The sequence below is a fragment of the Megascapheus bottae genome, chromosome 9, assembly GCF_031878675.1.
Source record: "Megascapheus bottae isolate mThoBot1 chromosome 9, mThoBot2.hap1, whole genome shotgun sequence".
NCBI lineage: Eukaryota > Metazoa > Chordata > Mammalia > Rodentia > Geomyidae > Megascapheus > Megascapheus bottae.
This window is the reverse complement of record NC_143517.1, coordinates 40600151-40626616: the sequence shown is the minus strand read 5'-3', so window position 1 is coordinate 40626616 and position 26466 is coordinate 40600151. Positions and strand designations below refer to the sequence as shown.

The 26466-nt window shown below is 42.8% G+C and overlaps 1 protein-coding gene across 1 annotated transcript in view; it reads left to right on the top strand.

The window, feature by feature from the left end:
- Positions 1–1123: 1123 nt before the first annotated feature.
- The window catches only part of Snx31 (sorting nexin 31), a 41737-nt gene continuing 16394 nt past the window's right edge, over positions 1124–26466 (top strand). The window contains 8 exon segments of the mRNA XM_090339148.1: positions 1124–1242; positions 1244–1364; positions 8859–8973; positions 13258–13322; positions 18167–18277; positions 19742–19832; positions 24684–24771; positions 25603–25672. Coding sequence (XP_090195274.1) covers positions 1124–1242; positions 1244–1364; positions 8859–8973; positions 13258–13322; positions 18167–18277; positions 19742–19832; positions 24684–24771; positions 25603–25672 — 780 coding nt within the window.

Sequence of the window (26466 nt, the reverse complement as noted above, 5' to 3'; positions counted from 1 at the left end):
CGAGAGAGAGAGAGAGAGAGAGAGAGAGAGAGAGAGAGAGAGAGAGAGAGAGAGAAGAGAGGAGAGAGGAAAGAGGAGAGAAAGAGATAAGACAGGTATATCTCCTTTACTGTAGGAAAAAGAAATATTAGTTGTTCCTGTTCCCTATCTTTCTGAACACAGTTCCCCAGGAGGCTGCCACCTGGATCGGGGTGCGAATTCAGTATTCCACATATATGGGGCATCCTGGCTTGGATGAAGTGTTTGTATGCTCTCCCACTTATAAAAGTTACAATTCTGTAATTTACCAGTCTTCCAAATCAGTTATTTTCTATCGATAGCATGGAATCATAATTCTTACCTTAAGATTGACTGAGAAAATGTTCAAGGGCTGGGAGTTTGGCCTAGTGGGTAGAGTGCTTGCCTAGCATGCATGAAAACCTAGGTTCGATTCCTTGGTACCACATACATAGAATAAAGCTGGAAGTGGTGCTGAGGCTCAAGAGGTAGAGCTCTGACCTTGAGAAAGTCCAAGGACAGTGCTCAGGCCCTGAGCTCAAGTCCAGGGCCTGGCAAAAAAAAAAAAAAAAAAAAAAAAAAGAAAATGTTCATCAAAGCCCTCTAAGAAACTGCACAGGGTCAAAAAAAAAAAAAAAGGAAAGCAATGGGTGCTGTGTGGCTGGCTTCAATACCTGACCAGCTGCAAGACTGGGCAGGCCTCTCTTTCATTGCTTGTTAGTTTTGTTTTGCTTTTGCTTCAGTACTTTCACACTATATAGCCCAGGCTGGCCTCAAATTTAGGATTTTCCTGCCTCAGTTTCCTCAGTGCTGTGACTGCAGGCCGGCCTGGCACAGTAAGGGGCGCTGAGACCAACCTCCACGCCCTTTCCCTCCTGGCACTGAGGCACAGAAGGTGACCCAGGTCACTGAGCCGAGGTGTGGGCGGGGCCTGGGGGCGGGGCCGAGGAGGTGGCTCTAGAGGCCACGCCCTCCGTGTGAGCGGCCCCGCGTGCGGCGCTGGACTCAGGCCCCGCCCCGTCGGCGAGGCTCCGGAGCTTCGCCTCTCCGGGCCGGCCCAGAGCTGCGCCGGCGCGCCCCGAGGCAGGTCGGCTTTCCAGAGCCGTCCCGGTTCACCGTGCGCGCCATGAAGATGCATTTCTGTATCCCCGTGTCCCAGCAGCGGCCCGACGGGCTGGGGGGCCGCTACGTGGTGCGCTGGGGGCCGGCAGGGTGTGTGAGGGGGGTGGGTGGCCATCCTCGCCCATGCTCCCAGCTCCCTAACCCGGGACGGGGTGTCTGTGTGCTTTCAGCTGTACTCCGTGTACCTGGACGGGTTCCTCTTCTGCAGGGTGCGCTACAGCCAGCTGCATCGCTGGAACGAGCAGGTGAGGGGCGGAGGCGGGGACCACCCCCCCCTCAGCCGCTGGGAACGCGGCTTTCCCAGGACCCCCGGCTTTGGGGAGCTTCAGGCGCCTTCGGGTTTGTGGGACTAGACTGTGGTAAGCATTCATTATGAATCGCGTTGACACACAGACATCCACCATCTGCGGTGTGAGATGGGGCAAAGGGCCCAGGTGATTCTGCCAACCCCGCTCCAGCCCACGGACACCACCGAGCCCAGTCCACTCAGGGTGCTGGGCCGAGGGTGGGGTTCGTTTTAGTGCCAGGGTTTCCCAACGATGTCCCCCTTCAAAGTGAATAAACCAAGTGGAGACCGGGGTGCAGTCTTAGGAAGGCTGCTTGGGGCTCTCTCATCTTCCCCTCCAGAGTTTGTAAGTTCACTCACTTTTAAAAAGATGTCTGTATTTCCATTTCAAGTCTGGGCAGACTTGTAACCGAGGATATAGATGGCTTTTCAAATCAGGAGTCCTTTTCTTCAGTTTTTCATTTTCTTGGGAAGGTAAATGGACTTAATGGATTTTATCCATTTCAGGAGGTCCTGTTAAGTCTTCAAAAGAGGTTACAGAAATAAATGGCTGTTTGGAAATGTTCATTTTTCCATGTTCTTTTTACAAGGAGTTCTTTTTTCTTATTTATTTATACCAGTCCTAGGTTTGAACTCAGGCCTGGGCACTGTCTCTGAGCTTCTTTTGCTCAAGACTATCACTCTTCCACTTGAACGGCAGACCCATTTCTGCCTTTTTCTATTTATGCTGTACTGAGGAATTGAACCCAGGACTTCATACATGCTAGGCAAGCAATCCACCGCTAAGGCACATTCCCAGTCCCATTGTTTTAGATTTTAAAGATGACATATCTGAAGTTAAAAAAGAAACAAAAAAAACCCTCCAAAAACTATTTGCTCAGAGACAACAGCTTAACAGCATACATTTGGGTAGGGGTGAAGAGAGACCTTTCAGTCTCAGATTTCTAGTGAATTGTAAGTGCACCATGTTTCATATCATCAACTTCTCTTGGTGGACCGCTGAGTTTGATTTTTCTACTCTTGAAAACCTCACAGTGATCTTGCTCTCCCATCCCAGCACACGGGGATTGTTCATTTTCAGGGGATGCCTATTTTTGGAATAAACAAGAAAATGGGTATAATGTGATATATATTGCCAGTACTGGGGCTTGAACTCAGGATCCAGAAGCTGGTCCTTTAGCTTTTTCTCACAAAGCTGACACTCTACCTAGCCACCCTAGCCACAGTTCCGTTTCTGGCTTTTTGCTGCTTAATTGGAGTTGAGTCTCACAGATATTACTATCCCTGCTGGCTTGGAACTGTAATCTTTAGATTTCAGATTGTTGAATATCTAGGATTACAGGTGTGAGCCACTGGTTCCTTGCTGTAATGTGATTTTTTAATTTGAGTTGTCACCTTTGTATTGCTAATGCCTGCCACAGTAAGTTCTTAGAAATGATTGCCAGATGACTGAAGGAAGATGACCTGGGTTCAGATTTCTGAAAGATGACAAGCTCCTTTTGAACACAACATGCTTAAGGAGTTATGAGGACTGCAGAGAAAAGCAAATGGGGGTTTGGAGGAAGAGGAAGGACAGGTGTATTAGACATTTGATGGTGGGAGTCAGGGCATCATCCCATCCCTCCTCTGTCTTTCTGTAAGCTGAGGTGAGAAGATGCCAAGCAGGAGTCAGTAGTGGGGCCGACTGGCCACCTCCAGGCTGGCCACCTCTCCTCTGTCCTTAAATGAATCAATGAGCAAGTAGATGGTTTGAGATACGACCTTCTAGCACGCTTGTGATACTATTAGGGGCAAGTTTTCTTGTCTAGTCTGGGATTTAGTACCAGAGCTTCAAGAATTCCTTAGCTAATAGTGTCAGGAAAGTTCTGCTTTTCAGCATAACTGGATGTATCAAATCCCACTAGGTCCAAAAGCAGACAGAGATAATATTTTTATTTATACCAGAGTTTTCAAAAGCCTGCAGTGGGTATTTCTGGCCAGTTTCCTTTCACTTTGTACTTACCATTTTCCAGTGTCTCCAAAGGAATAACTTCTTTTGGTGGTACTTTTGTTTATGTTTGAATCAGGGCCTTGCACTCTTACTTAGCTTTGCTGCTCAAGACTGGCACTCTCCCACTGGCCCCAGGGTCCACTTCAGCTTTTTGGTGGTTAATTGCCCAAGGTGCAGGAAAGTCTGTGGGACTCTTATTTCCAAGTAACAACCAGAAAACCAGAAGTGAAGCTGTGGCTCAAAGTGATAGCGTGCTACTCTTGAGCAAAAGAGCCAGGGACAGTACCCACACCCAGACTCTGAATTCAAGCCTTATCATTGACAAAAGAGTAAGTCTCACAAACTTTTCTGCCCAGGCTGGCCTTGAGCCTTGATTCTCAGATCTCAGCCTCCTGAATCGCTAGGGTCATAGGCATAAGCCACTGGCACCTGGCTCAAATTCTTAATGACTTAATGCTAAATACTATAAAAAAGCTCAAGGCTAGTACTTTACTGCTTGAGCCATAGCTTCTGACTTTTGCTGATTCATTATAGATGAGGCTTATGGGTTTGTCTGCCTACATTGGCTTCAAATCTCCATCCTCAGACCTCAAGTCTTCTGAGTAGCTGATGATAGGACTGGTTTGGTAGCTAGCTACCTGTTTGCTTAACAAGGACCTCCTGCCCAAATGAGGTGGTCTTAAGTCCACTTAGCCAAGATAGGTAAATAATTAATGCATAAATGACTGAACCTGAGGAAGAGACAGGTGTGTATCCACTAGATCACCTGTGATGAGCTCTCTAAGGTCATCACCCGCAGCCCTGTCCTTGAGTGAGGCTGTCTTAGGGATGGGAGAGTGCTGTTCATCCCTCTGCCTTGCGGACTGGCTGACTGATCTCTCTGTGCCTTCAGATGAATAAGCACCCTTTGATTTAAGCCCCGGCCTTTGCCTGAACTATCCTCCTTAAATGATGTAAAGAAAACAGCTCATTCCATTCTAGTGTTAAGAAGGAGGCACTCTGGGTAAGTTGGGAACAGGGTGCTACTTTTTGCACTCTGCCATCATCAGATATGACCAAGTCAAGCTAGAAAGGACACTGTAGCAGGGGCAGAGGCTGAGGCTGGGGGCAGTGCATGCTCCTGTTTTGGTGTACCTCCCGGCTCCATGTTCCTTTTCCTGCACCATCCCCACACTAGGCTAATCTGATCTCCCCTTTTATTTTTTTCCTGAAACAAGGTTGTGATGTAGCCCAAACTGGCTTCATATTCTTGCCATCCTTCAGCTTCAGCTTTCTGAATGCTTAGATTGCAGGTGTCCACAACCAAACTAGACACCGATCTCTTTCTCTTTCTCCATTTATCTATTTCTGTCAGGCTGGACCACTCATTATCTCTGCCTTGCTCACCTCCTGTGCTTGGAAGACTTGATTTCTGGCCCACCTATCAGGAGCCATCCCTTTCTAAAAGCCCGAGCTCATCCAGGAAGTCCCCATGGGTTGCATAAGGTACCTCTGTTTGATTTCTGCAACATTTTGCGTTTAGATACCACAACCCAAAGTACTTTGAGCTGTGACCCTTCTTTTGGCTGAAAGAGGACTCGGGGAGGTGGGGGGAATGAGTCAGGATTAGAAACAGAGAAGGGAGAAAGGACTCCATTCGATAACTCCACTTGTCCCAAGTTGCCACCAGCAGGTGTCAGGGCTGAGTGAAGTGAGGCAGGGGTGAAAGGTGATATTTCCTCATAGGATCTGTTCATGTTAAGAGGCAGAACTGCACATTGGGATGTCAGGAGGAAGATTTAAAAGTATCTCTAGACGGTACCAGTAGCTCATACCTGTAATCCTAGCTTCTCAAGAGGCTGAGATCTTAGGATCATGGTTCAAAGCCAGCCTATGCAAAAGTTTAAATCTCCATTACTACCAACAAGCTGGAAGTGGAGTCATAGTCTCAAATGATAGAGTGCCTTGAACAAAAGAGACTCAGAGACAGTGCCCAGGATCTGAGTTCAAATCTCAGGACTGGCACAATAACAACAACAATAACAACAACAAAATATATCAGCCAAGTTTCCCAGGTGTGTGTGTGTGTGTGTGTGTGTGTGTGAGAGAGAGAGAGGGGGGGGGGAGAGAAGGAAAGAGGGAAAGAGGGAGAACCACAGAAGACTTTCACTTTTTTTTTTTTTTTTTTTTTGCCGGTCCTGGAGCTTGAACTCAGGGTCTGGGCACTGTCCTGGGGATTTTTGAAGGATTGAACTTGAGCCACAGTACCACTTCTGGCTTTTTCTGTGTATGTGGTATGGAGAAATCAAACCTGGGGCTTTATGCATACTAGGTAAGCACTCTACCACTAGGCCACACTTGCGGCCTTTTGCTTTTCTTTGACAATGAGAATAGGCTGAGCTATAGAATCAGAAAATGTGCTGTAGAGTTTCAACTGGTATATTTTGTATTGAGACCTGTGCAAAAGGACTGTGTTGGTATTGTTGAACTTTAGCCACATTGGAGAAGGGAGGTGAAAGATTCTTTGAGAAGTCAGCTCATGTTGTGAAACCTGCTGGGAACCTATTGCCTGCGATGGGCCTTAGAACCTTAATGTGTGTTGACTTTTCCCAGCTCTAGGCCTCCATGGAGGCGGGGCTCCCAGGATGCTCTCTTGTAGATAGCTATCTCTGCTTCTCAAGGCTTCTACTATTGGAATCCACTGGAGAACATCTGCGACATCCATGAACACATGCCTAGGAAGCCAATGGCCTTTTAAAGATCATGTAATCAAGAGATAACTGCATGCAAAGGAGACATATTTCTACTTCTGCTGAATGGAATTAGCCTTGTCTGGAAGGGAATGCCAATGGGGGAACTTTTGATAACCTTTAGCCTGGCAGGAACATTTGAGTTTAAGAGTAGTACTGTTGTATTTACGATGCTGTGTACTGGGGTTAGATGAGAGACTGCATCTGTTGGGGTCAGTTAAATCATTTCATATGCCACGATAGCATCATATAAAACAGCTTTAGTACTGTAAAACAATTCTATAAATTCTGTTTGGTACCCCTGATCCCAAGCCCTAGTGTTAACTACTTGGGTTTTTTTTTTCTTTTTCTTTTTTTTTTGCCAGTCCTGGGCTTGAGCTCAGGGCCTGAGCACTGTCCTTGGACTTTCTCAAGGCTAGAGCTCTACCACTTGAGCCTCAGCACCACTTCCGGCATTTTTCTGTGTATGTGGTACAGAGGAATCGAATCTGGGTCTTCATGCATGCTAGGCAAGCACTCTACCACGAGGCCAAACTCCTGGCCTTGTTTGTTTTTAACCATCTCTATATGTCTGCCTTTCCCCAAGATGTCATATAAATGTAATCATACAGAGTTTACCTTTTCCAGACTTTTTTTGGTTTACAATATGCATTTATTTAAATTTTATCCAGTATTTTTTTTTTTTTTTTGCTAGTCCCGGGGCTTGAACTCTGGACCTGGGCACTATCCCTGAGCTCCTTTTGCTCAAGGCTAGCACTCTACACTTGAGCTACAGAGCCACTTCCAGCTTTTTCTGTGATTAATAGGAGATGAGAGTGCAGTAGGCTTTCCTGCGTGGGCTGGCTTCCTACCACAATCGTCATCTCTCAGCATCTTGAGTAGCTAGGATTGCAAGCATGACTCATCAGTACCTAGCTCCAGGTATCTTTTTTTTCTGGTTGTGGGTCTTGAACTCTTCACCTAGGCACTGTCCCTGAGCTCTTCAACTCAAGGCTAGCACTGTACCATTTGAGCCACTCACCACTTCCTCTAATCATTTTTTTGCCAGTCCTGGGGCTTGAACTCAGGGCCTGAGCACAAACTCACAGCCCAGGCATTTTTATACGTAGTATTTTTTATAAATAATATCCTATTATGAGGACATCTATCATTACTGCTCATGGATGGAAGGACATCTTTGGTGGCTTTCAGTTTAGGGTTATAATAAAACTTCTCAAGTGTTCACATGTGGGTTCCTGTGCAGTCCTAGTTTTCAAATCAGTCCAGTAAATATTTAGACGATTGATTGTTCAATTATTTAGTAAGAATACATTTAGCTGTGTAAGAAACTATTTTCCAGAGTGACTGTGATGCTTTGTATCAAATATTGAAATAATAGAACTTAAAAAGCCATGGAGGAATTTGAGCCAGGAGTTCAGTGGTCTGACATATATTTTGAAAGTTTCACCTTAAATGCTGCATAGGAATAGATGGAGGGAGGTCAAGGATAGAGCAGAGAAACCTTTTGGAAGGTTACCTCAATAATCTGATTTGATTTGGTTATTTGGTTTGGTTAGCATGTGGTACTGTGGTAGATAGAAATGTTCAGATTCCCTATATCTTTTGAAGTTAGGAACTATATAAAATAAACATTTGTGTATTTAGGCACTGTAATTCTGCAATAGGTAATTAAAAATTTAAATCTTGTCAGTTCTCAACTACATTTCTCTTAGACCTGCTTTCATTTTGTTTTAAGACAATGATTGATAATAAGTTTCTTCACTTTCAAAAGTGCTGCGTTAAAACGTGACTGGGTTTCTGACTGGTGTGTGTGTGTGTGTGTGTGTGTGTGTGTGTGTGTGTGTGTGTGTGTGTGTGTGTGTGTGTGTGTGTGTGTGTGTGTGTGTGTGTGTGTGTGTGTGTGTGTGTGTGTGTGTGTGTGTGTGTGTGTGTGTGTGTGTGTGTGTGTGTGTGTGTGTGTGTGTGTGTGTGTGTGTGTGTGTGTGTGTGTGTGTGTGTGTGTGTGTGTGTGTGTGTGTGTGTGTGTGTGTGTGTGTGTGTGTGTGTGTGTGTGTGTGTGTGTGTGTGTGTGTGTGTGTGTGTGTGTGTGTGTGTGTGTGTGTGTGTGTGTGTGTGTGTGTGTGTGTGTGTACCAGTCCAGGGCCTTGAACTAGGTCTGGGCACTATCCCGTGACTGGGTTTCTGACTGGTGTGTGTGTGCGCACCAGTCCAGGGCCTTGAACTAGGTCAGGTCTGGGCACTATCCCTGAACTTTCTTGCTCAAGGCTAGCTAGTGTTCTACCACTTGAACCAGAGCTCCACTTCTGGCTTTGTTTGCTTGTATTTTAGGAGTTAGGTGAAGATAAGAGTCTCACAGACCTTCCTGCTCAGGCTGATTGTGAATAGTGATGTCAGCCTCATAAGTAGCTATGATTAGATAGGAGCCACCTGCACCCAGCTCCTTTGTGTGTTGTTTTGGAGAGATTAATACCATCTCACCTCCAAGCTTACGTATCCTAACTCATCCAAAGTTAGGAATCCTCAGTTGTGTCAGGTCTAATAATATCTTTAGAACATATGCTAAAATATATTCCTCCTTAAGAAAATCAAATCATCCTCATTTCTTCCCTTGGATAGTGCAGAGCATTAGTTTCAAGTAAAGTGTTGGGTTTTCTCTGAAAAGAGGCCTTAGTATCTCATCAGCGCTGAATTGTGGGTGCACCTGCCTTAACTGTGTATTTTCTGGATCTCTCAGCTGAAGCGGGTCTTTGGAAATTGCTTGCCGCCCTTTCCACCAAAGTACTATCTGGCAATGACCACATCTATGGCCAATGAGAGGAGAGACCAGTTGGAACAATACTTACAAACTGGTATGTATTGTTCTTATAGATTGAGATATAAATTACACATCATAAATTTTATCTGGATGGTTTTATACATTTTATATAATTGTGCAACCATAGTTTTAGAATGCCGTCATCATTCCAGAAGAAAAGTTATGCCTATTGGTAGTCAATCCCTTCCCCAACAGGGTCCTGACAACCACTTTATTATTTTCTATCCATAAATTTGCTTATTCTGGATTCCTCGTTATGTATAGAATTATACAGTGTATTATTATATTGAGATTTTAGAATACTTTGTGTTACTTGACACCAATGGCTCATGCCTGTAATCCTAGCTACTCAGGAGGTTGGGATGTGAGGAATGAAATTCCAAGCCAACCTGGCAGGAAAGTTCATGAGACTGTTATCTCCCATTAACCAGCTGAAAGCCAAGAATGGAGCTGTGGCTGAAGTGATAAAGCCTTAGCCTTGAGAGGAAAAACAAAATGAAACAAAACAACAAAAAAAACTAAGGGACAGTGCCCAGGCCTTGAGTTTATGCCCAATACTCCAATACTGGCATAAAAATAAAATAAAAATAAAATACGTTCTGCTATGATCCACTCTAGGGTATTGTTTTTTGTGCTAATACTGGGGCTTGAAAACTCAGGCTTGTGTGCTCCTGTTTGGCTTTTTTTTCTCAAGGCTAGTGTTCAACCACTTAAGCCACATCTCTTCTGTTTTTTTTTTTTTTTTTTTTTTGTTTTGTTTTGTCTCATGGATTTGTCTGCCCATACTGGCTTTGAACAGTTATAAATCCTCAGATCTTAGCATTTTGAGTAGCTGGAGTGTGAACCTCCAGTACCCAGACGTATTTGACTTTGAGGAAATGAAAGAAATATTATCTGGCTTAAGATAGAACGAAGGGTAGAGCTTTAGCAGTGCTGAAGATTATACCTCAAACTCAGCCCTTACCAGAACTGGTATGAAGGTACCAAGGATACGGACTCAGTGGCCAGGCTGGCCACTGTAGTCTGGGTCCTGCAAATGTGCACACAGCAAGCTTATAGTTAACAAGATTCACCTCTCACACAGAAGAGTGGCTTGAGGGAAAATAGTCATTCAAATATTTAAACTTTTAAAATCAGTCTGTGTGTGCAATGTTTTTTTTTTTTTTCTTTTTTGCCAGTCCTGGGCTTGAGCTCAGGGCCTGAGCACTATCCTTGGACTTTCTCAAGGCTAGAGCTCTACCACTTGAGCCTCAGCACCACTTCTGGCTTTTTTCTATGTATGTGGTACCGAGGAATCGAATCCGGGTCTTCATGCATGCTAGGCAAGCACTTTAACCACTAGGCCAAACTCCCGGCCCCCCCCCTTTTTTTTTTAACAATATAAACTATGCAAAAAACAAAAAGTATACAATGAAAGTCAGTCTTCCTCTCATCCTGGTCTCCCAAATCTCTAAAAGTAAACACCAGTTTTTTTCAGATCCCCAAAAGCAATCTTTATGATGTAGACTAGAATGAATATAGATACCTTTTTGTTTAGTGAAGATTGAGGTTCACCGTATGTGCTTTTCCATAACTGTTTTTTTTTCTTTTGTCAGTCATGGGGCTTGAACTCAGGGCTAGGGCACTGTCCCTGAGCTCTTCAGCTCAAAGCTAGTGCTCTACCACATTGAGCATCAGTGCCACTTTCTGTTTTTCTGGTAGTTAACTGAAGATTAGAGTCTCATGGACTTTTGTGCCTGGGTTAGCTTTGAACCATAATCCTCACCTCTCAGCCTCCTGAGTAGCTAGGATTACAGTCATGAGACACTGGTACCTGGCTGGTTTTTTTTTTTTAACTTTTTATTCTGAAACCCAACATATAGAACAGCAAAAAAATACAAAGAATTTCCATATATTCTTCAGTCTCTTTCCTGTGTGTATATTTGTTGTTGTTTTTTTTTTTTTTTTTTTTTTTTTTTTTGCCAGTCCTGGGCTTAAACTCAGGGCTTGAGCACTGTCCTTGGATTTTTCTCAAGGCTAGAACTCTACCACTTGAGCTTCAGTACCAGTTCTGGTATGTGGTACCAAGGAATTGAACCCGGGTCTTCATGCATGCTAGGCAAGCACTCTACCACTAGGCCAAACTCCCGGCCCACTGTGTATATATTTGTATATCAAGTATATACATGAACATGTATGCTTTTGAAATGATTCATATTACATACCTAAGCTATAAAGACCTGTCGGGGTCCTTCATCCCCAGTCCCTCTTGAGGAAGGATGGGGAAAAGCACACCCCAACCAGTCCAAGCCGTGAGAGGTGAGGGCCCACTGTCCTCCCGCACTCAGCCTTGCTTCCCCGGAGCATGAACAGAAACGCCACGCAGCTTCATCAAGGCAGGAACCTCTCTCTCTCTACAACTCCCCTCCTTATATTGGGTGTGGGAGCCTATCAGCACAACAGGTGGGCAGGATAAAGAGGTCCACTTGTTTACCCCTACTGCAGGTCTCAGCAGAAAGTTATTAGAATGGTGTTACTCGGCCCCCAACAAAGACCTACTCCTAGGTCTTTTTCCTTAGATCAAGGACACTGTTATATAAACATACATAGTTATCAAAATCAGTAAGTCATTGCTGTAACAGACCTTATTTGCACTTACTGAAGTGAACTATCACACTAACCTCCTTCACAATTAAAGTGTTTTCTTCCATATATTGCCTATCTCTTTTAAAACACCTATACTTTTACCTGACAACTTTTCATAACTGCCTAATTCAAACTTACTTTCTACTTGTGTTTTGTAGTGCAATCTACAAAATACAATCTTTTGAGACCTGTTGAATAAGTCCTTTCAAGCTCAAAATGTAATCTCCCTTTCATGTTCAGCCTCTCTTGGTTTTCTTTCTCATGCCTCAGCAAAATCCACCTTTAATACCTGGCCTTTCGCTGATAACTCCAGAACTTATGGGATCACAGTTCCTGGCCCCATCTTCACCACATCATCAGGATGTCTTATATATCCTCTTTGACAAGGTCAAGAGAGGACAGAGTGCAGCTTAGTGTCATGACCAGAGTCACACTCCAAATTTGCTTTTCACTGGCTGTGTGACTTGGGGGTGAGATATTCACCTGTCAGGCATCTCACTTAGACACTTAGGTTCTTTTATCTGTAAAATGGAGGTAACAGATACTTCAGGACTCATCATCAAGATTAATTGAGCCAAAATGCATAAACTTCTTGTTTGTGCCAGTTACCTGGATTTAACATTCAACCATAGAGTAAATGCACATGGATGAATACTTTCCTCATCCCCAATAATCTGTGCTAACAATATGGTTTGGCTAATGTGCCACGTGTATTCCAGAAAATAAAGCCAGGGTTTCTCTTTTCTTTCCTCCCTCAAGACAGAGAGAGGTAAGAGCTGGTAGCTCACATCTGTAATCTGAGCTACTCAGTGGCCTAAGATCTGAGGATCATGGTTTGAAGCCAGCCTCACAATGTAACCCAGACTAACTCTGAACTTGAAACCATCTTGCCTTAGACTCCCCAGTGCTGAGATTACATGCCCATCTGGGAATGCCTTTTACTTATTTTAGTTTATTTGGAGTTTTAGTTTATTTGAAACACATGGCATTTCTTAGACAGTTACATCTTAATAATGAAGTCTTGAATGCTGTTTTGATGAAATGAGCAAAACAACAACAAGAAGAAAGGAAGAAATTTAAGAGTGATTTAGAAGAATATAATGTTAGCTCAAGTATTGGGTCTAGGAAGGCCTTTGAGCCAAGAGAGCCAAGGCCAGAGGAGGCAGGCTGGCAGCTCGGTGTCTGCAATGCTTACAAGGGGTGGTTTGCTCCTGGCTCTGAGGGCAGGTGAGATGATTTTTTGTTAAGAACTAAGCTTTTTAAATTTCTTGTCACTCTTTGGATAACCTTTTGAGAGCCTTGACTTTTCAAAGTGGTGCTCTCAATTGATGTTTCTTGGCTGATTGGATTTTTTTCAGGTAACCCGAACTTGTATGATTTTTGTGCTGTTTCTTATCAGTTTCATCACCAGCCCAGCAGGACAGTGAGATGAATATTGAGCAGTGTGATAGCATGAATAATGTGAGATTCCTGGGCATGCCCTTACCCTGCATTGGTACAAAGGGTTCATGTGGTTAAGGCTATCTGCAACTGGCAAGCTTTGTGGATTTTCCTGTTCTGGAGGAAACTTCCTTGCCTCCAGGGAAGCCACCATGTGCTGGCCAGGCTTGGAAGACTCCCTGGAAGACAAGCACTTCATAGACAGGGCTCCCCCCAGTTCACGCTCACCTGGCTTGCTGTCCATATTTTTCAGTAACTGCGGACCCAAATGTGTTGAGAAGTGATGTCTTCATTGAATTTTTAAGGCTTGTCCAGCTGGTAAGCTTGCTTCCTTTATTTCTCTGCAGAGTATGTCTCTGTTATCCTCCTCTGCATGTATATAAGTACATGTGTGCTTTTACCATCAGCCATGCACAGACCTAGGTAAAATATACTTATTTTGAATAGATTGGAGCATGGTTCTTATTCTAAATGGAAAATGAAGTATGCCATTGGCTTTTGGTTCCACCACTTTTTTTTTCTTGTAGCCTAAGTACTTACTATCCCGCCCCAAATTGAATTCAAGGGAGCTAGTGGAAGGAGATGGAGACTCAATTGTAGCTTTATCTTTATATGTGTGTGTGTGTGTGTGTGTGTGTGTGTGTGTGTGTGCGTGCGTGTGCGCGTGTGCATGCACCCCCCCCCCACACACGTGTATAAGACTCAATAGCAAGGAATGGGCATTGCCCTTGAGCTATTTTTTTTTTTTTGCCAATTGTGGGGCTTGAATTCGGGGCCTGAGCACTGTCCCTGGGCTTTTTTCAAGGCTAGAGCTCTACCACTTGAGCCATAGCACCACTTCCAGCTTTTTCTACGTGTGTGGTACTAAGGAATTGAACCTGTGTCTTTGTGCATGCTAGGCAAGCACTCTGCCACTAGGCCAAACTCCTGGCCTGCCCTTGAGCTTTTTGCTCAAGGCTGTCATTCTGCCACTTGAACCACAGCTCCACTTCCAGTTGTTGTTTTTTGCCAGATAATTGGAGATAAAAGTCTCACAAACTTTTGTGCTCTAGCTGGATTGGAACCAGGATCCTCAGATCTCAGATTCCTGAGTAGCTAGGATTACAGGTGTGAGCCACCAGCACCTGGCTATTTTTGCATACTCTTGATGGTTTAAATAGACATATCCTTTCTTGTTATTGCTGTTGAAAGAGTGGTGATGATAGAAGAGGAATATGAACAAGGCAAAGTAACTTTTCCTGGCTGTAGTCCCTCTTCCAGAGATAGCTGTTTTTTGTTTTTAATAGTTAATGTATGCTCTCCCAACATATTTCTGTGCACATGCACTTAAATACACACTTTCTTTTAAGAATATACATACTTCTTGGACCCTGCTTTCCTCTCCCCCGACTGAGGCTCCAACCTCTGTACTATAGTACTCTGTATTGGAATTCAAAACATTGTCTTGCTAGGCAGGCATTCTACCACTTGAGCCACATTACCAGACTGAATCTTGCTTTTCAAAACTTGTCATCTTCAAATCATTCTATATCAACACATATGAAGGTAAGTTTGACTTTAGTTCTTTTGAGGATACCTGATGCATTTTTTACTTTAATGCTTTTAAAAAGTTATCCATGGGGTGTCAATGCCTTTATAAATTTATAGAAAAGTATTCTGTCCCCAGCTGTGGTTCTTTTGCTGCTTCTAATGTGTTTTGCACTTGTGCAATGGCCTTATTTTTCTCTTTCATTTTTTTCCATGAACTTTGCTAGCTTCCCCCCCCTCTCTCTCTCCTCTCTCTCTCTCTCTCTCTCTCTCTCTCTCTCTCTCTCTCTCTCTCTCTCTCTCTCTCTCTCTCTCTCTCTCTCTCTCTCTCTCTCTCTCTCTCTCTCTCTCTCCTTTCTCTCTTTCTTGTCGGTCATGGGGCTTGAACTCTGGGCCTGGGCACCGTCCCTGAGCTCTTCAGCTCAAGGCTATGGCCCTACTCCTTAAATCACAGCCCCATTTCCTGTTTTCTAGAGGTTAATTAGAGATAGAGTCTCCCATTCTTTAGTGTCTGGGCTGGCTTTGAAGTGCAATGGTCAGATCTCATCCTCCTGAGTAGTAAGGATTACAGGCATGAGCCATCGTACCTGCCCCCCCCCCCCTCTCTCTCTCTCTCTCTCTCTCTCTCTCTCTCTCTCTCTCTCTCTCTCTCTTTTTCTTTTTGGTGCCAGTCCTGGGCTTGAGCTCAAGGCCTGAGCACTATCCTTGGACTTTCTTAAGGTTAGAGCTCTACCACTTGAGCCTCAGCACCACTTCTGGCTTTTTTCTATGTATGTGGTACCAAGGAATTGAACCCAGGTCTTCATGCATGCTAGGCAAGTACTCTACCACTAGGCCAAACTCCCGGCCCCCCCCTCTCTTTTTAAATGCTGTTCATGTGTTTGGTTTATTGTATTTTAGTTCAGTTCATTCATTCATTTTTGGTATTGGTAGTGGGGCTTGAATAGAGGCCCTCATGGAATTTACCACTGCTTAGTAGTGAGGCGGAACCCATAACTCTTTTGTGTTAGGATCGGATGTTTCTGATGCCTCAGTTGAGGTAGATCAGCAGTCCCCAAAGTAGCTTAGTGGTTAAGAACTCAGGTTCATCACAAAGGTGCAATACCAGTGTGTATCTGATCACATAAAATCCTATTTATCCAAATGAACTCCAGGAAATTGTTTTAAAATCTTTGTTGCTGTTTTGTTTTCTTTTCTTGTTGCCTTGTTTGTTCAGTTATCTGCCTTTGGGAGGATAAGAGGGCACAGCAGTGGATGGACAAGGGGTGCACAGCAGTGGTACTCACTAGACACTGTGGAAAATGAACTATACAACTTGTGGGGGGGAAGGAAGGAAAAACTGGGAGAGAGTAAGGGAATGGATGACATTGTATAAAAAGAAATGTACTCTTTTTTTTAATATACTCTTTTTTTATTCAAAGATTTTATTTACCTGTGCAAAGACCAGCACTTCCTGATGTCCCTCAGGTTTCAAATAGAAAAATATTTTATAATCAAACATTCTGAAGTCCAAATCCATGGGGCCTGGGGCTGATGCCTCTGTTCCCCCCCTGTTATGAAGTATCACCCCCAGGTGCTCTCCCTTATTTTATATATTTACCTGCCCTTTCCCCACTTACTATGCTCTAGATATTTATTTATTTATTTTTGCCAGTCCTGAGGCTTGAACTCTGGGCCTTGGCACTGTCCTTGGGCCTTCTAAAGGCTAGTGCTCTACTACTTGAGCAACAGTGCCACTTCTGGCTCTTACTGTGTATGTGATACTGAGGAATCAAACCCAGGGCTTCATGAATGCTAGGCAAGCACTCTACCACTAGGCCACACTCCTGGAACCTCAAAAAATTTTTTTGTTTTTGTACTTGTCCTGGGGCTTAAACTCAGAGTCTAGATGCTGTCCCTGAGGATTTTGTTTTATGTTTGTTCAAGCTGATGTTCTACAACTTGAGCCATAGTCCCACTTTCAGCTTTTATGGTGGCTAATTGTAGATAAACGTCTAATGGACTTTTCTGCCTGGGCTGGATTTGAACTGTGATCCTCAGATCTCAGCCACCTGAATAGTTATGATTACTTTCATGAACCACTGATGCCTGGCTTATACTCTGAAACTTTGCCCTGTGATTATGTAACAGGTAAAGGGACATTTGAAAAGACAAAACTAAAGCCTTTGGATTTAAGATCCTTTTATGATCATGGTTCCTAAAGTGGACTGTTCCCAGGCAGCATGTAACACTGCAAAGCTGACCATAAGGAGACAGGGAAGGCTCCTTGGAAGTTAGAGACAAATTAGTAATTCAACAAGTTTTGGGGCTGGGAGTTTGGCCTAATGGTAGAGTGTTTGCCTGGCATGCATGAAGACCCAGGTTCAATGCCTTGGTAACACATACATAGAAAAGCTGGAAGTAGTGCTGTGGCTCAAGTGTAGAATGATAGCCTTGAGGAAAGCCCAAAAACAGTGCTCAGACCCTGAGCTAATTAGTCCAGGATTGGCAAAAAAAAAAAAAAAAAAAAAAAAAAGTTTTTCTCACTGTGGTAGCCATACTCAGGTGTTTGGAATCAACTATTAAGAATTTAGAGTTTCTAGAGTGGATATTTTATTCAAGAAATAATCATTACAGGGCTGGGAGTTTGGCCTAGTGGCGGAGGGCTTGCCTAGCATGCAGGAAGGCCCAGGTTCGATTCCTCAGTACCACATACATAGGAAAAAAGAAGCCAAAAGTGGTGTTGAGGCTCAATGGTAAAGCTTCTAGCCTTGAGAAAGTCCAAGGACAGTGCTCAAGCTCTGAGCTCAAGCTCAAGCCCAGGACTGGCAAAAAAAAAAAAGAGAATCACTACAGTATGTTCACTAAAAAATGTTGACATATGTAATTTTTTTAAAATTCATAATTCCGTATTCTTTTCATATTACAGTTCTATACTCCATTTGATAAGAGTTCATTTTCTACTCATAGTATTTATATTTCACAAACATTCAATGTTAAGAACCTTTTCTCCTTTTCTATAGTTTTTGCTAATTACTCATCTCAAAAAACCCATTGTGGCATTTTAATATTCAAACAAGAAAATACATTGTTTCTGGTATAATGCGTCATTGTAAATGTAGTGAACTCATAAAATTAAAAAGAAAAGCAAGAGAAAAAAGAAGAATTTAGAGTTTCACTTTTTGCCCATGATAACCTGGACTGCAGTCTTCCTGTTTACTCTTATCATAGTAGGGATGAAACTCGGGTATCATCACACTCCATTTTTGTTGTCATTATGGGGTTTCATGAATGTCTTTGTCTTTTTGGCCCAGGCATGATCCTAAAAGCATGATCCTCTTGATCTCAACCTCTCATGTAGCTAGGATGACAGCTGTGTGCTACCATGCTCAGCTATTTTGGTTGAAATGGTGTCTCCAGAACAAAATTTAAAACGTGTCAAGGCAGCTCATGGTTTGGAGGATTTTGAATTTTTTAAATGTATTCTTAATTTTCTGCTGTTTATTTGGAAGTTATGCAGGCTTTGTGTTATTACTCTGCCATGCCTGTCTTCATCTCAACACTCTCCCCACCAAATATCTGCCCTTGGTTCTTGTGTGCTTTGGTGCCATCTGCCTGCAGAGCACCTGGGCGACCCTTCTCTTCTCCAACTACAGAGGACTTTCAACATTCCGGCCCAGAAAGCATTTCTCGATGTGTTTCTGCCCGATGGAAGGAGCATGAAAGTAGACATTCTAACATCAGATACGGCTGAAAGAATCCTTGAGGTAAATTTTGTTTAATTTCATTCTAGAGCTTCACGGAGGAAAAAAAAATTCTGCTTAAAAAGCAGGGGCTGGGGTATGGTGAGCTTTGGGAACCTTCCTGGCTTTGGTTTTACTCGGTGTGTGTCTCATCTGTGATAAGTGCTGGAATTTCCTGGGAGGCTGAGCAAGGAACCTGCGCAACAGCCCTTCTAGGGCCTCTTGATTTTACCTTTCCAATGGATATCACTTTACTTTTTCCTAGAACTGAGCCATGATGTAGTTTAGAAACGTTCAGAAGGCTTTGTTACAAAACAGCCCATATATGGGAACAGGAGGGAGGTAGTTCCTGGTGGAGTCTAGAACAAGCCATACCCAAGTGGCTGATGATGGGGCCTGGCAGACTGTCATGGATACTTCCTCCTCACACAGGAATCCCCCAATACCCCTTTCCCCCGGAGCCTTGTCAGGTCTAATTCTGGGCACAAAGAGCCAAACCTGGTTTTGAATCATTGTGAGGATGACAAAGATGTCAGATGTGGCTGTCACTAGCCACCTTAGCCCTGTCTGCCCAGCTGAACTGCAGAGAGAATGGTGTCTTGTTATACTTATGTGAGCTCTGGGGTCTCACTTCCAAGACACTTTTCCCCTGCAGGATTTTACTTCCACTTTGCAGAGAAACATACAAGGGAGAATAGGACCCTAAGATACCAGGAAAAGTTTGTGTTCTGGTGATGGCATCTGGCCTCTTTGAGCTACCTGCTGGACCCTTTGCTCTCAGGCCTTCTTTGACCTGAGCCTCTGCATTGGGCTTCCACCCTACCCCCAGTCTAGAGGTCCCAGCCCATCCAGGCCCTCCACCTCTGCAGAGTAGGCCAGCCCTGGATTATATTGATTATGTTGGAACTTTTTTCCCCTGAAAATAATTGTGCACTCCTTTCCCCCACATCTTTCTTTTTTCCTTTTGTATTCCCAGGGTGGATGACTGGATTCAGCAGCTTCTAGATGCTTCTAGTTGCTGAGGCAGCCCATCACCCCAGGAGGAGTCCTCCTCGGCCTACTGATTCTGTGCCCCGAACCCTTCTCATACTGGTCACTTCTCTATCACCATGCCTCCATCCTGAATCAGTACAGGATGTCTGCTGCCCTGCAGCGATAAGAGATACCAAAATAATCCATGTCCATGCCCAAGATAGGGCCAGCAGCCACATTGGAGGCCAGTCAATTGGAGGCTATGGGGGGCAGAACACTGTCCCCTAAAGTGAGGCTTGTTTTTCTTTTCTTTATTTTAAAAAATATTTCTAAGATTGTTTTTCCGCCAGAATGGGAATGCACTACTTTAGATTCCAAACAGACTTCTCTGAATGCCCACTGGCCTGGACGAGCACTTCCTAATGCTGGACACTGGTCATTTCCAGTTCCTCACGTCACAGCTGAGCAGCTCCATTGCGATCCTAACCTTTGCCCTTGGTTTGTCTTTTCCTAAAGGTGGTGTCACATAGACTGGGACTGTATCAGGAGCTGATAGGTTACTTCGGACTCTTTCTCCTTCAGTTTCACAAGAATGGCAAACACTCTGGTAAGAAGAAATGGGATTGCCCGGAGTTTGGCCTAGTGGTAGAGTGCTTGCCTAGCATGCACAAAGACCTGGGTTTGATTCCTTGGTACCACATACATAGAAAAAAGCTGGAAATGGTGCTATGGCTCAAGTGGTGGAGCTCCAGCCTTGAGAAAGCCCAAGGACAGTGCTCAGGCCCTGAGTTCAAGCTCCAGGACTGGCAAAAAAAAAAAGAAGGAATGGGATCAATCAGGAGGCAGGAATCATGAGGGCTCAGCCCAGTTGTGAAAGACACTGCTAGACCCTCAGATTGTAGTCCCTCATGCTGTTCTTGGCCCTGGATTGAATATTGTAAATGGGTGGTTGTATTCTTATTCAGAATGAATGGAGAAAAAACAGCCTCAGAGAAGTAGCAAGGCCAGGATCTAGATCTCAGGAGGATAGCACTGACTATCCTCCCTCTGTGCCCACTTCCATAATCCCGGTATCTCCTTACTTTTATGTCCCACTCCCAACCCTAAACTGCTGGCTATGCATAGCTTTCTGGTACACAGAGTGCTGACTTCTGTTATCAGGACTCCCCACTCACCATACAGTGTCTCCTATTTAGGGAGTATTTGTGATAAAATGTTGCAAACATTTTTAGATTCTTTTTAAAAAATTAATTTATTGTTATTATTGAGGTGATGTACAGATGGACTACAATTGTTTGAGTCAGGTAATAAGTTCAGTTCCTCTCATACAGTGTCTTCTGTTCCCTCATTCTCTCCCAATCCCTCCTTCCTTTTCCACCCATGAGTTGTATAGTTGACTTTCATCAGTGTCTAGTAAGCTCCACCGCTGTACTTTTTCATTCTTCTTTCCCTCAAGTTCTGTACCCTCCCACTTCTGAAGATGTACAGTTGAATATACCATACATAAGGCAAAGAAGATAGAATCGTCAAAAACTAAAAAACCAAAAAGTCTACTGAGATAGGAAAAAGTGGCAATTTAAGTCCAGGACTATTGGTTTTCTTTCCACTGCATACTAGGTAACACAAGGGTATTTTTTTTTTAGCTGTACAATGCTCTCATTTATCCCAAAGCAATTTTTGTCTTCAAGAAGTGATACGGAAGAACAATAAGTCAAGAGAATGACATCAAAGGGATCCAAATAGGGAAAGAAGAAATCAAACTATCCCTATTCACAGATGACATAGTCCCATACCTGAACGACCTAATAAATTCTACTTCCAAACTCCTAGAACTAATAAATCACTTTGGCAAAGTGGCAGGATACAAAATCAACCTGCAAAAGTCAGTAGCCTTTCTATACACCAACAATACACAAACAGGAGAAATAAAAAAATATCCCATTTGCAATAGCCCTCCAAAGAGTAAAATATTTAGGAATTAACCTAACCAAAGATATAAAGGAATTAGTTAATGAAAACTACAAAAGCCTAAAGAAAGAAGTGGAATGACATCCCATGCTCATAGATAGGGAGAATCAACATTGTGAAAAATATTGCCAGAATTGATACACAATTTCAATGCAATCCCCATTAAAATCCCAAGGACATTCTTTACTAAAATAAAAGGTGTAATCCAAAGGTTCATATGGAGCAACAAAAAACCTAGGATAGCCAAGGCAATTCTAAGCAAAAAGATCACTGCAGGTAATATTCCAATACTAGACTTCAAACTGTACTATAGAGTCATAATAACAAAACTGCATGGTATTGGCACAAAATAGACCAGAAGATCAATGGAACAGAATAGAAGATCCAGAAATAAAACCATATACCTATAGCCAACTTATATTCGACAAATGGAGCCAGAGATATACAGTGGAATAAACATAGCCTCCTCAATTATTGGTGCTAGGAAAACTGGGCAGCCATATGTAGAAAACTAAAAATTGATCCCAGTCTGTTGCCATTTTGAGTATTAACCCAAATACCAAATATCATAGTATCAGACCTGAAACCCTGAAACTGCTACACAACAGAATAGGAGAGACACTGGAACTTATAGGCACAGACAAAAACTTCTTGAACAGAGTCCCAGGGTCACAACAGATTGGAGAGAGACTTGACAAATGGGACTACCTAAAAATAAAAAGCTTCTGCACAGACAAAGGCATAGCTGCCAAAGTAGATAGCCAACCAACTAGAAAAAGATATTTACTAATAATACATCAGACAAATGCTTAAAATCCAATATCTACAGGGAACTCAAGAAACAAATCCCTCCTCCAAATCCAACAAACCAATCATTAAATAGGCAATCACTAAAAAGAGACTTATCAAAAGAAGAGGTAAAAATGGCAAAGAAACATGAGAAAATGTTCATTATCCATGGTCATAAAGGAAATGCTAATAAAAAACAACCCTAATAATGCACCTTCTATCTGGCAAATATCATGTAACCCTTTTACTAATTACAATAAAAAAAAGAAAACAAAACAAACAAAAAAAAAACAACCCTAAGATTCCACTTTATCCCAATCAGAATGGTCAATATTCTGAACTCATACAATGACAAATGCTGGTGGGGTTGTGGAGAAAGAGGCACCCTACTGCAATGCTGGTGGGAATGTAAACTAGTACAGCTACTCTAGAAGGCATTTTGGAAGTTTCTCAAAAAACTAAAAATAGACCTTCCCTATCACCCAGCCATACCACTCTTGGGCATCTACCCTGAGAATTACAACTCAGGATATGATAAGGACACCTGCTCAGCTATGTTCATCTCTGCACTATTCACAATAGCCAAGCGATGGAAACAACCCAGACGCCCCACTACAGATGAATGGATACAGAAAATGTGGTACATATATACAATGGAATTCTACATAGGCAACAGACAAGATAAAATAATGGCTGGAAAAATTTGCTGGGAAGTGGATGGAACTAGAGTGGATCATGTTGCGTGAGATAAGAGCAAAGATGCAAAAGGCTCATGGTCTCCTTGATATGTGGACATTAGATCCAAACAGTACATGAGCAATGACTCAATATTCTGGTACTCCAGGTTATTGACATGATCTTGGACATGCAAATTTAAGTACATAGACATAAAAATCTATGATGGGATATATACTCTATTGACATAATGTTATATAAATCAATATGTCATGACATTGACATATGTCAATCTATGACATACAAATTCTCAGCTTAATTTTAATTATGTTCTAAAACTTATGTGCCAGTGATTGTGTATAGAGATTCTGTTCTTGAATACTTTTTTTTGTTAAACATGGCATTTGAAATATGATGTAAAAAATCAGTGATAATGGGGCATGGAATTTGGCCTAGTGGTAGAGTGCTTACCTAGCATGCATGAAGACCCAGGTTCAATTCCTTGGTACTATATACATAGGAAAAAAAAAAGTCCTAAGTGGTGCTGAGGCTCAAGTAGTAGAGTTCTAGCTTTGAGAAAAATCCAAGGACAGTGCTCAGACCCTGAGCTCAAGCCCAGGACTGGCAAAAAAAAAAAATCAGTGATAATAAAATCGTTTAATAAAAAAAGGCATAATACAAAACAAAGCAAAAACCAAACAAACAAAAAAAAGTGACAGGGAACCCAAAGGTTTTAGGTATAAATTGGGCCCTATGAGCTGTGGTGTGATGACCACAGCACTGAACACTTCTGGACCGATTATGATAGGGTAAGTATCCTACTTGAAGGAAATTTCCTACTTTGATGAGGATCAAATAATATTTACTTAAAATTATTATTTACAGGAGGATTACAATTACATGAGTCAGATAATGAGTATATTTCCTTTCACAGTGTCTTCCCTTCCCTCACTCTTTTTTTTTTTTTTTTGCCAATTTTGGGGCTTCAACTAATGGCCTAGGCACTTTCCTTGGGCTTTCTCAAAACTAGACCTCTACCACTTGAGCCAAAGCACAACTTTTGGCTTTTTCTGTGTATGTGGTACCAAGGAATTGAACCCAGATCTTCATGCATGCTAGGCAAGCACTCTACCACTAAGCCAAACTCACAGTCCCCCTTCCTCACCCTATCCTTGTAATATGTTTTTATGAACTTCAGGAAGTTAAAAATACATATAGCTGGGTGCCAGTGGCTCACGCCTGTAATCCTAGCTACTCAGGAGGCTGGGATCTGAGGATTAGGGTTCAAAGCTAGCCTGGTCACTAAAGTCCGTGAGACTCTCATCTCCAATTAACCACCAGAAAATGGTAAGTGGTGCTGTGACTCAAGTGATAGAGTGATAGCCTTGAGCTGAAGAGCTCAGGCCCAGAGTTCAAGCCCCACGACTAACAAGAAAAAAAATTATATATATTTTCAGGTGCCAGTGCCTCACACCTGTAATCCTAAACTACTCAGGAGGCTGAGACCTAAGGATCATAGTTTAAAGCAAGGCAGGCAGAAAAGTATGTGAGACTTGTATGAGACTTACATCTCCAGTTACCTTCCAAAAAGCTGGAAGTAGAGCACAGCCCAAGTGATAGCATATTAGCCTTGAGCAAAGACATTCAGAGTTCAGGGGCAGATCCCAGGCCCTGAGTTCAAGCCCCAGGACCAGCATACACACACACAGCTACATATATGTGCAAAAGAATATCATTTGTTTTATTCCCAAAATGATTGCCCCACTTGCTCCTCTACAAGGTTTGTAGGAGGGCTGGGAATGTGGCCTAGTGGTAGAGTGTTTGCCCAGCATGGATGAAACCCTTATTACCACATAAACACAAAAAGCCAGAAGTGGCACTGTGGCTCAAATGGTAGAGTGCTAGCCTTGGGCAAAAGCTCACGGACAGTACCCAGAACCTAAGTTCAAGCTGCAGGAATGGCAAAAAAAAAAAAGTCTGTATGTAGGCCTGTATGTAAAGCATGTGTGCTTTCCCCCTTTTCTAGTTGTGAAAAAGTTGGCAGACTTTGAGCTCCCTTATGTTAGTCTTCAGAGTTCTGAAGTGGAAAACTGTAAGGCTGGACTCAGAAAGTGGTGAGTATTTATAGTGACAGAAACCATATCTGGTCAGAACTTGTCACAGTCTCCCTACAGCCTACCCACAACCTGACAGAGCTGTGGAGAGAACAGAAACTAGGACGGGTGAGCGGGGAGGCAAAGAGGAAGTGAGAGGGTGCAATTAACCAGAAGGCAGAAGTGGAGGAGGCTGACTTTGTTCAGTTCTTTAGTCTCAGGTACTTCCTCAAGGGTAGAATTGAGGATGGTGGCCTTCCATTCTCAGTCTCCCCTCAAAGGCAAACAGAGAAGGCTTTAAAGGTGGCCACAGTGGAGTATGGATTGAGGCAAAGTCATGGTGAGAGAAGTTGCTGGCCTCATGTCTGCTTAAGAATGAATTACTGATGGTCTTAATGGAAAGATTTGTGATACTTACAAACAGATCTGACTCATTTGTTCAACTTTGGCATTCCTTGAAGGCAATCAGTAGACTCAGACAATTCTCTGAAGTGAATTGAACTCTTAAGTATTAGGCTTACTTTTCTTTCCAAACTATCTGTCCTAGGGGAGTATGTTCCAAGGCCTTCCAGATTCCTAGACTGAAAGTATTGTCTTGTCAGAAAATATTACCGCTCTTTTGAGAACAGCAGGTTATGTGGTGAAACAGTGAGTTACTCAGCACCAGTCCTCTAATCTGTACACCTCAGCATTTATTACCATGGCTGTACTGGATTGGTATTTAAGTTTAGTGTCTCCTAGCACAGTTGTTCTGTTATCTTAGCACAGAAGATCTGAAGAAAGACATTTTGAATCTAAATGTGGTAGTTGATGGTAGTTGTGATGCTTTGCTAGAGCTCCTGAATTGCACAGGTACCTGGATCCAGCCCTGGACTCCATGCTGATGGACTGCAGGGCAGCGGTAGATTTGCTGTATATGCAGGTAAGACCACCATCCTATTGATTCTCTGTCTATGTAGATGAAAATGCCATTATCACAGCCCATTGGGATTAGAATTGTTAACATTTTATAATCGTTGGGACTAGGGAGAGTGACTCACAGTTCTGATCCCAGCTACTTGGGAATGTGTGCAGCAAAACAGTCTAAAGACATAGCTCAAGTGGTAAAACAGGTCTCTGAGATCAATCCCCAGGACTACAAAAATCAGAAAAAAATTATAGTAGTTAAGCATTCAGCCTCCATACCCAAGAAAAGCAAATTTATAGAGTCAGAGACTAGAACAGACTGGGAAAAGAAGGAAAAGTTATTTAAAAAGCACAACATTTTTGTTTAGCCATAATGAAAATATTTTCTTGTAGATGATGCTATGGTTATACAATACGGTAAATATGCAGTACCAATGAATTATACACTTCCAATGTAACTGAATTGTAGACTTAAAAACGTTTACATGACAGATGCGTTATGGTCTATATTTTATTATAATTGAAAAGTAGAGGCTTTTAAAGAGAGACAAAGTATCATGAAATGTTTGTAAGTATATATCTAAGTTTGAGGAATGCTGCTGATGATGTGAGGTGAGTGTGAGGGTATCTGTTCCGGGGCTGGCTTCACAGGAACATGGCCTGTGCAGTCACATGCCTGAGTGCAGTGCTCAGAAGGGCCTGTGCTTAAAGGCCCTATGTTTGCTTAATGCTCTGCTGTGGCCATCTTGAAATTCTTAGTAATTTTTGAGTGGGGAACCACATTTTCTTTTTGCATAATGTAGTCCCTGC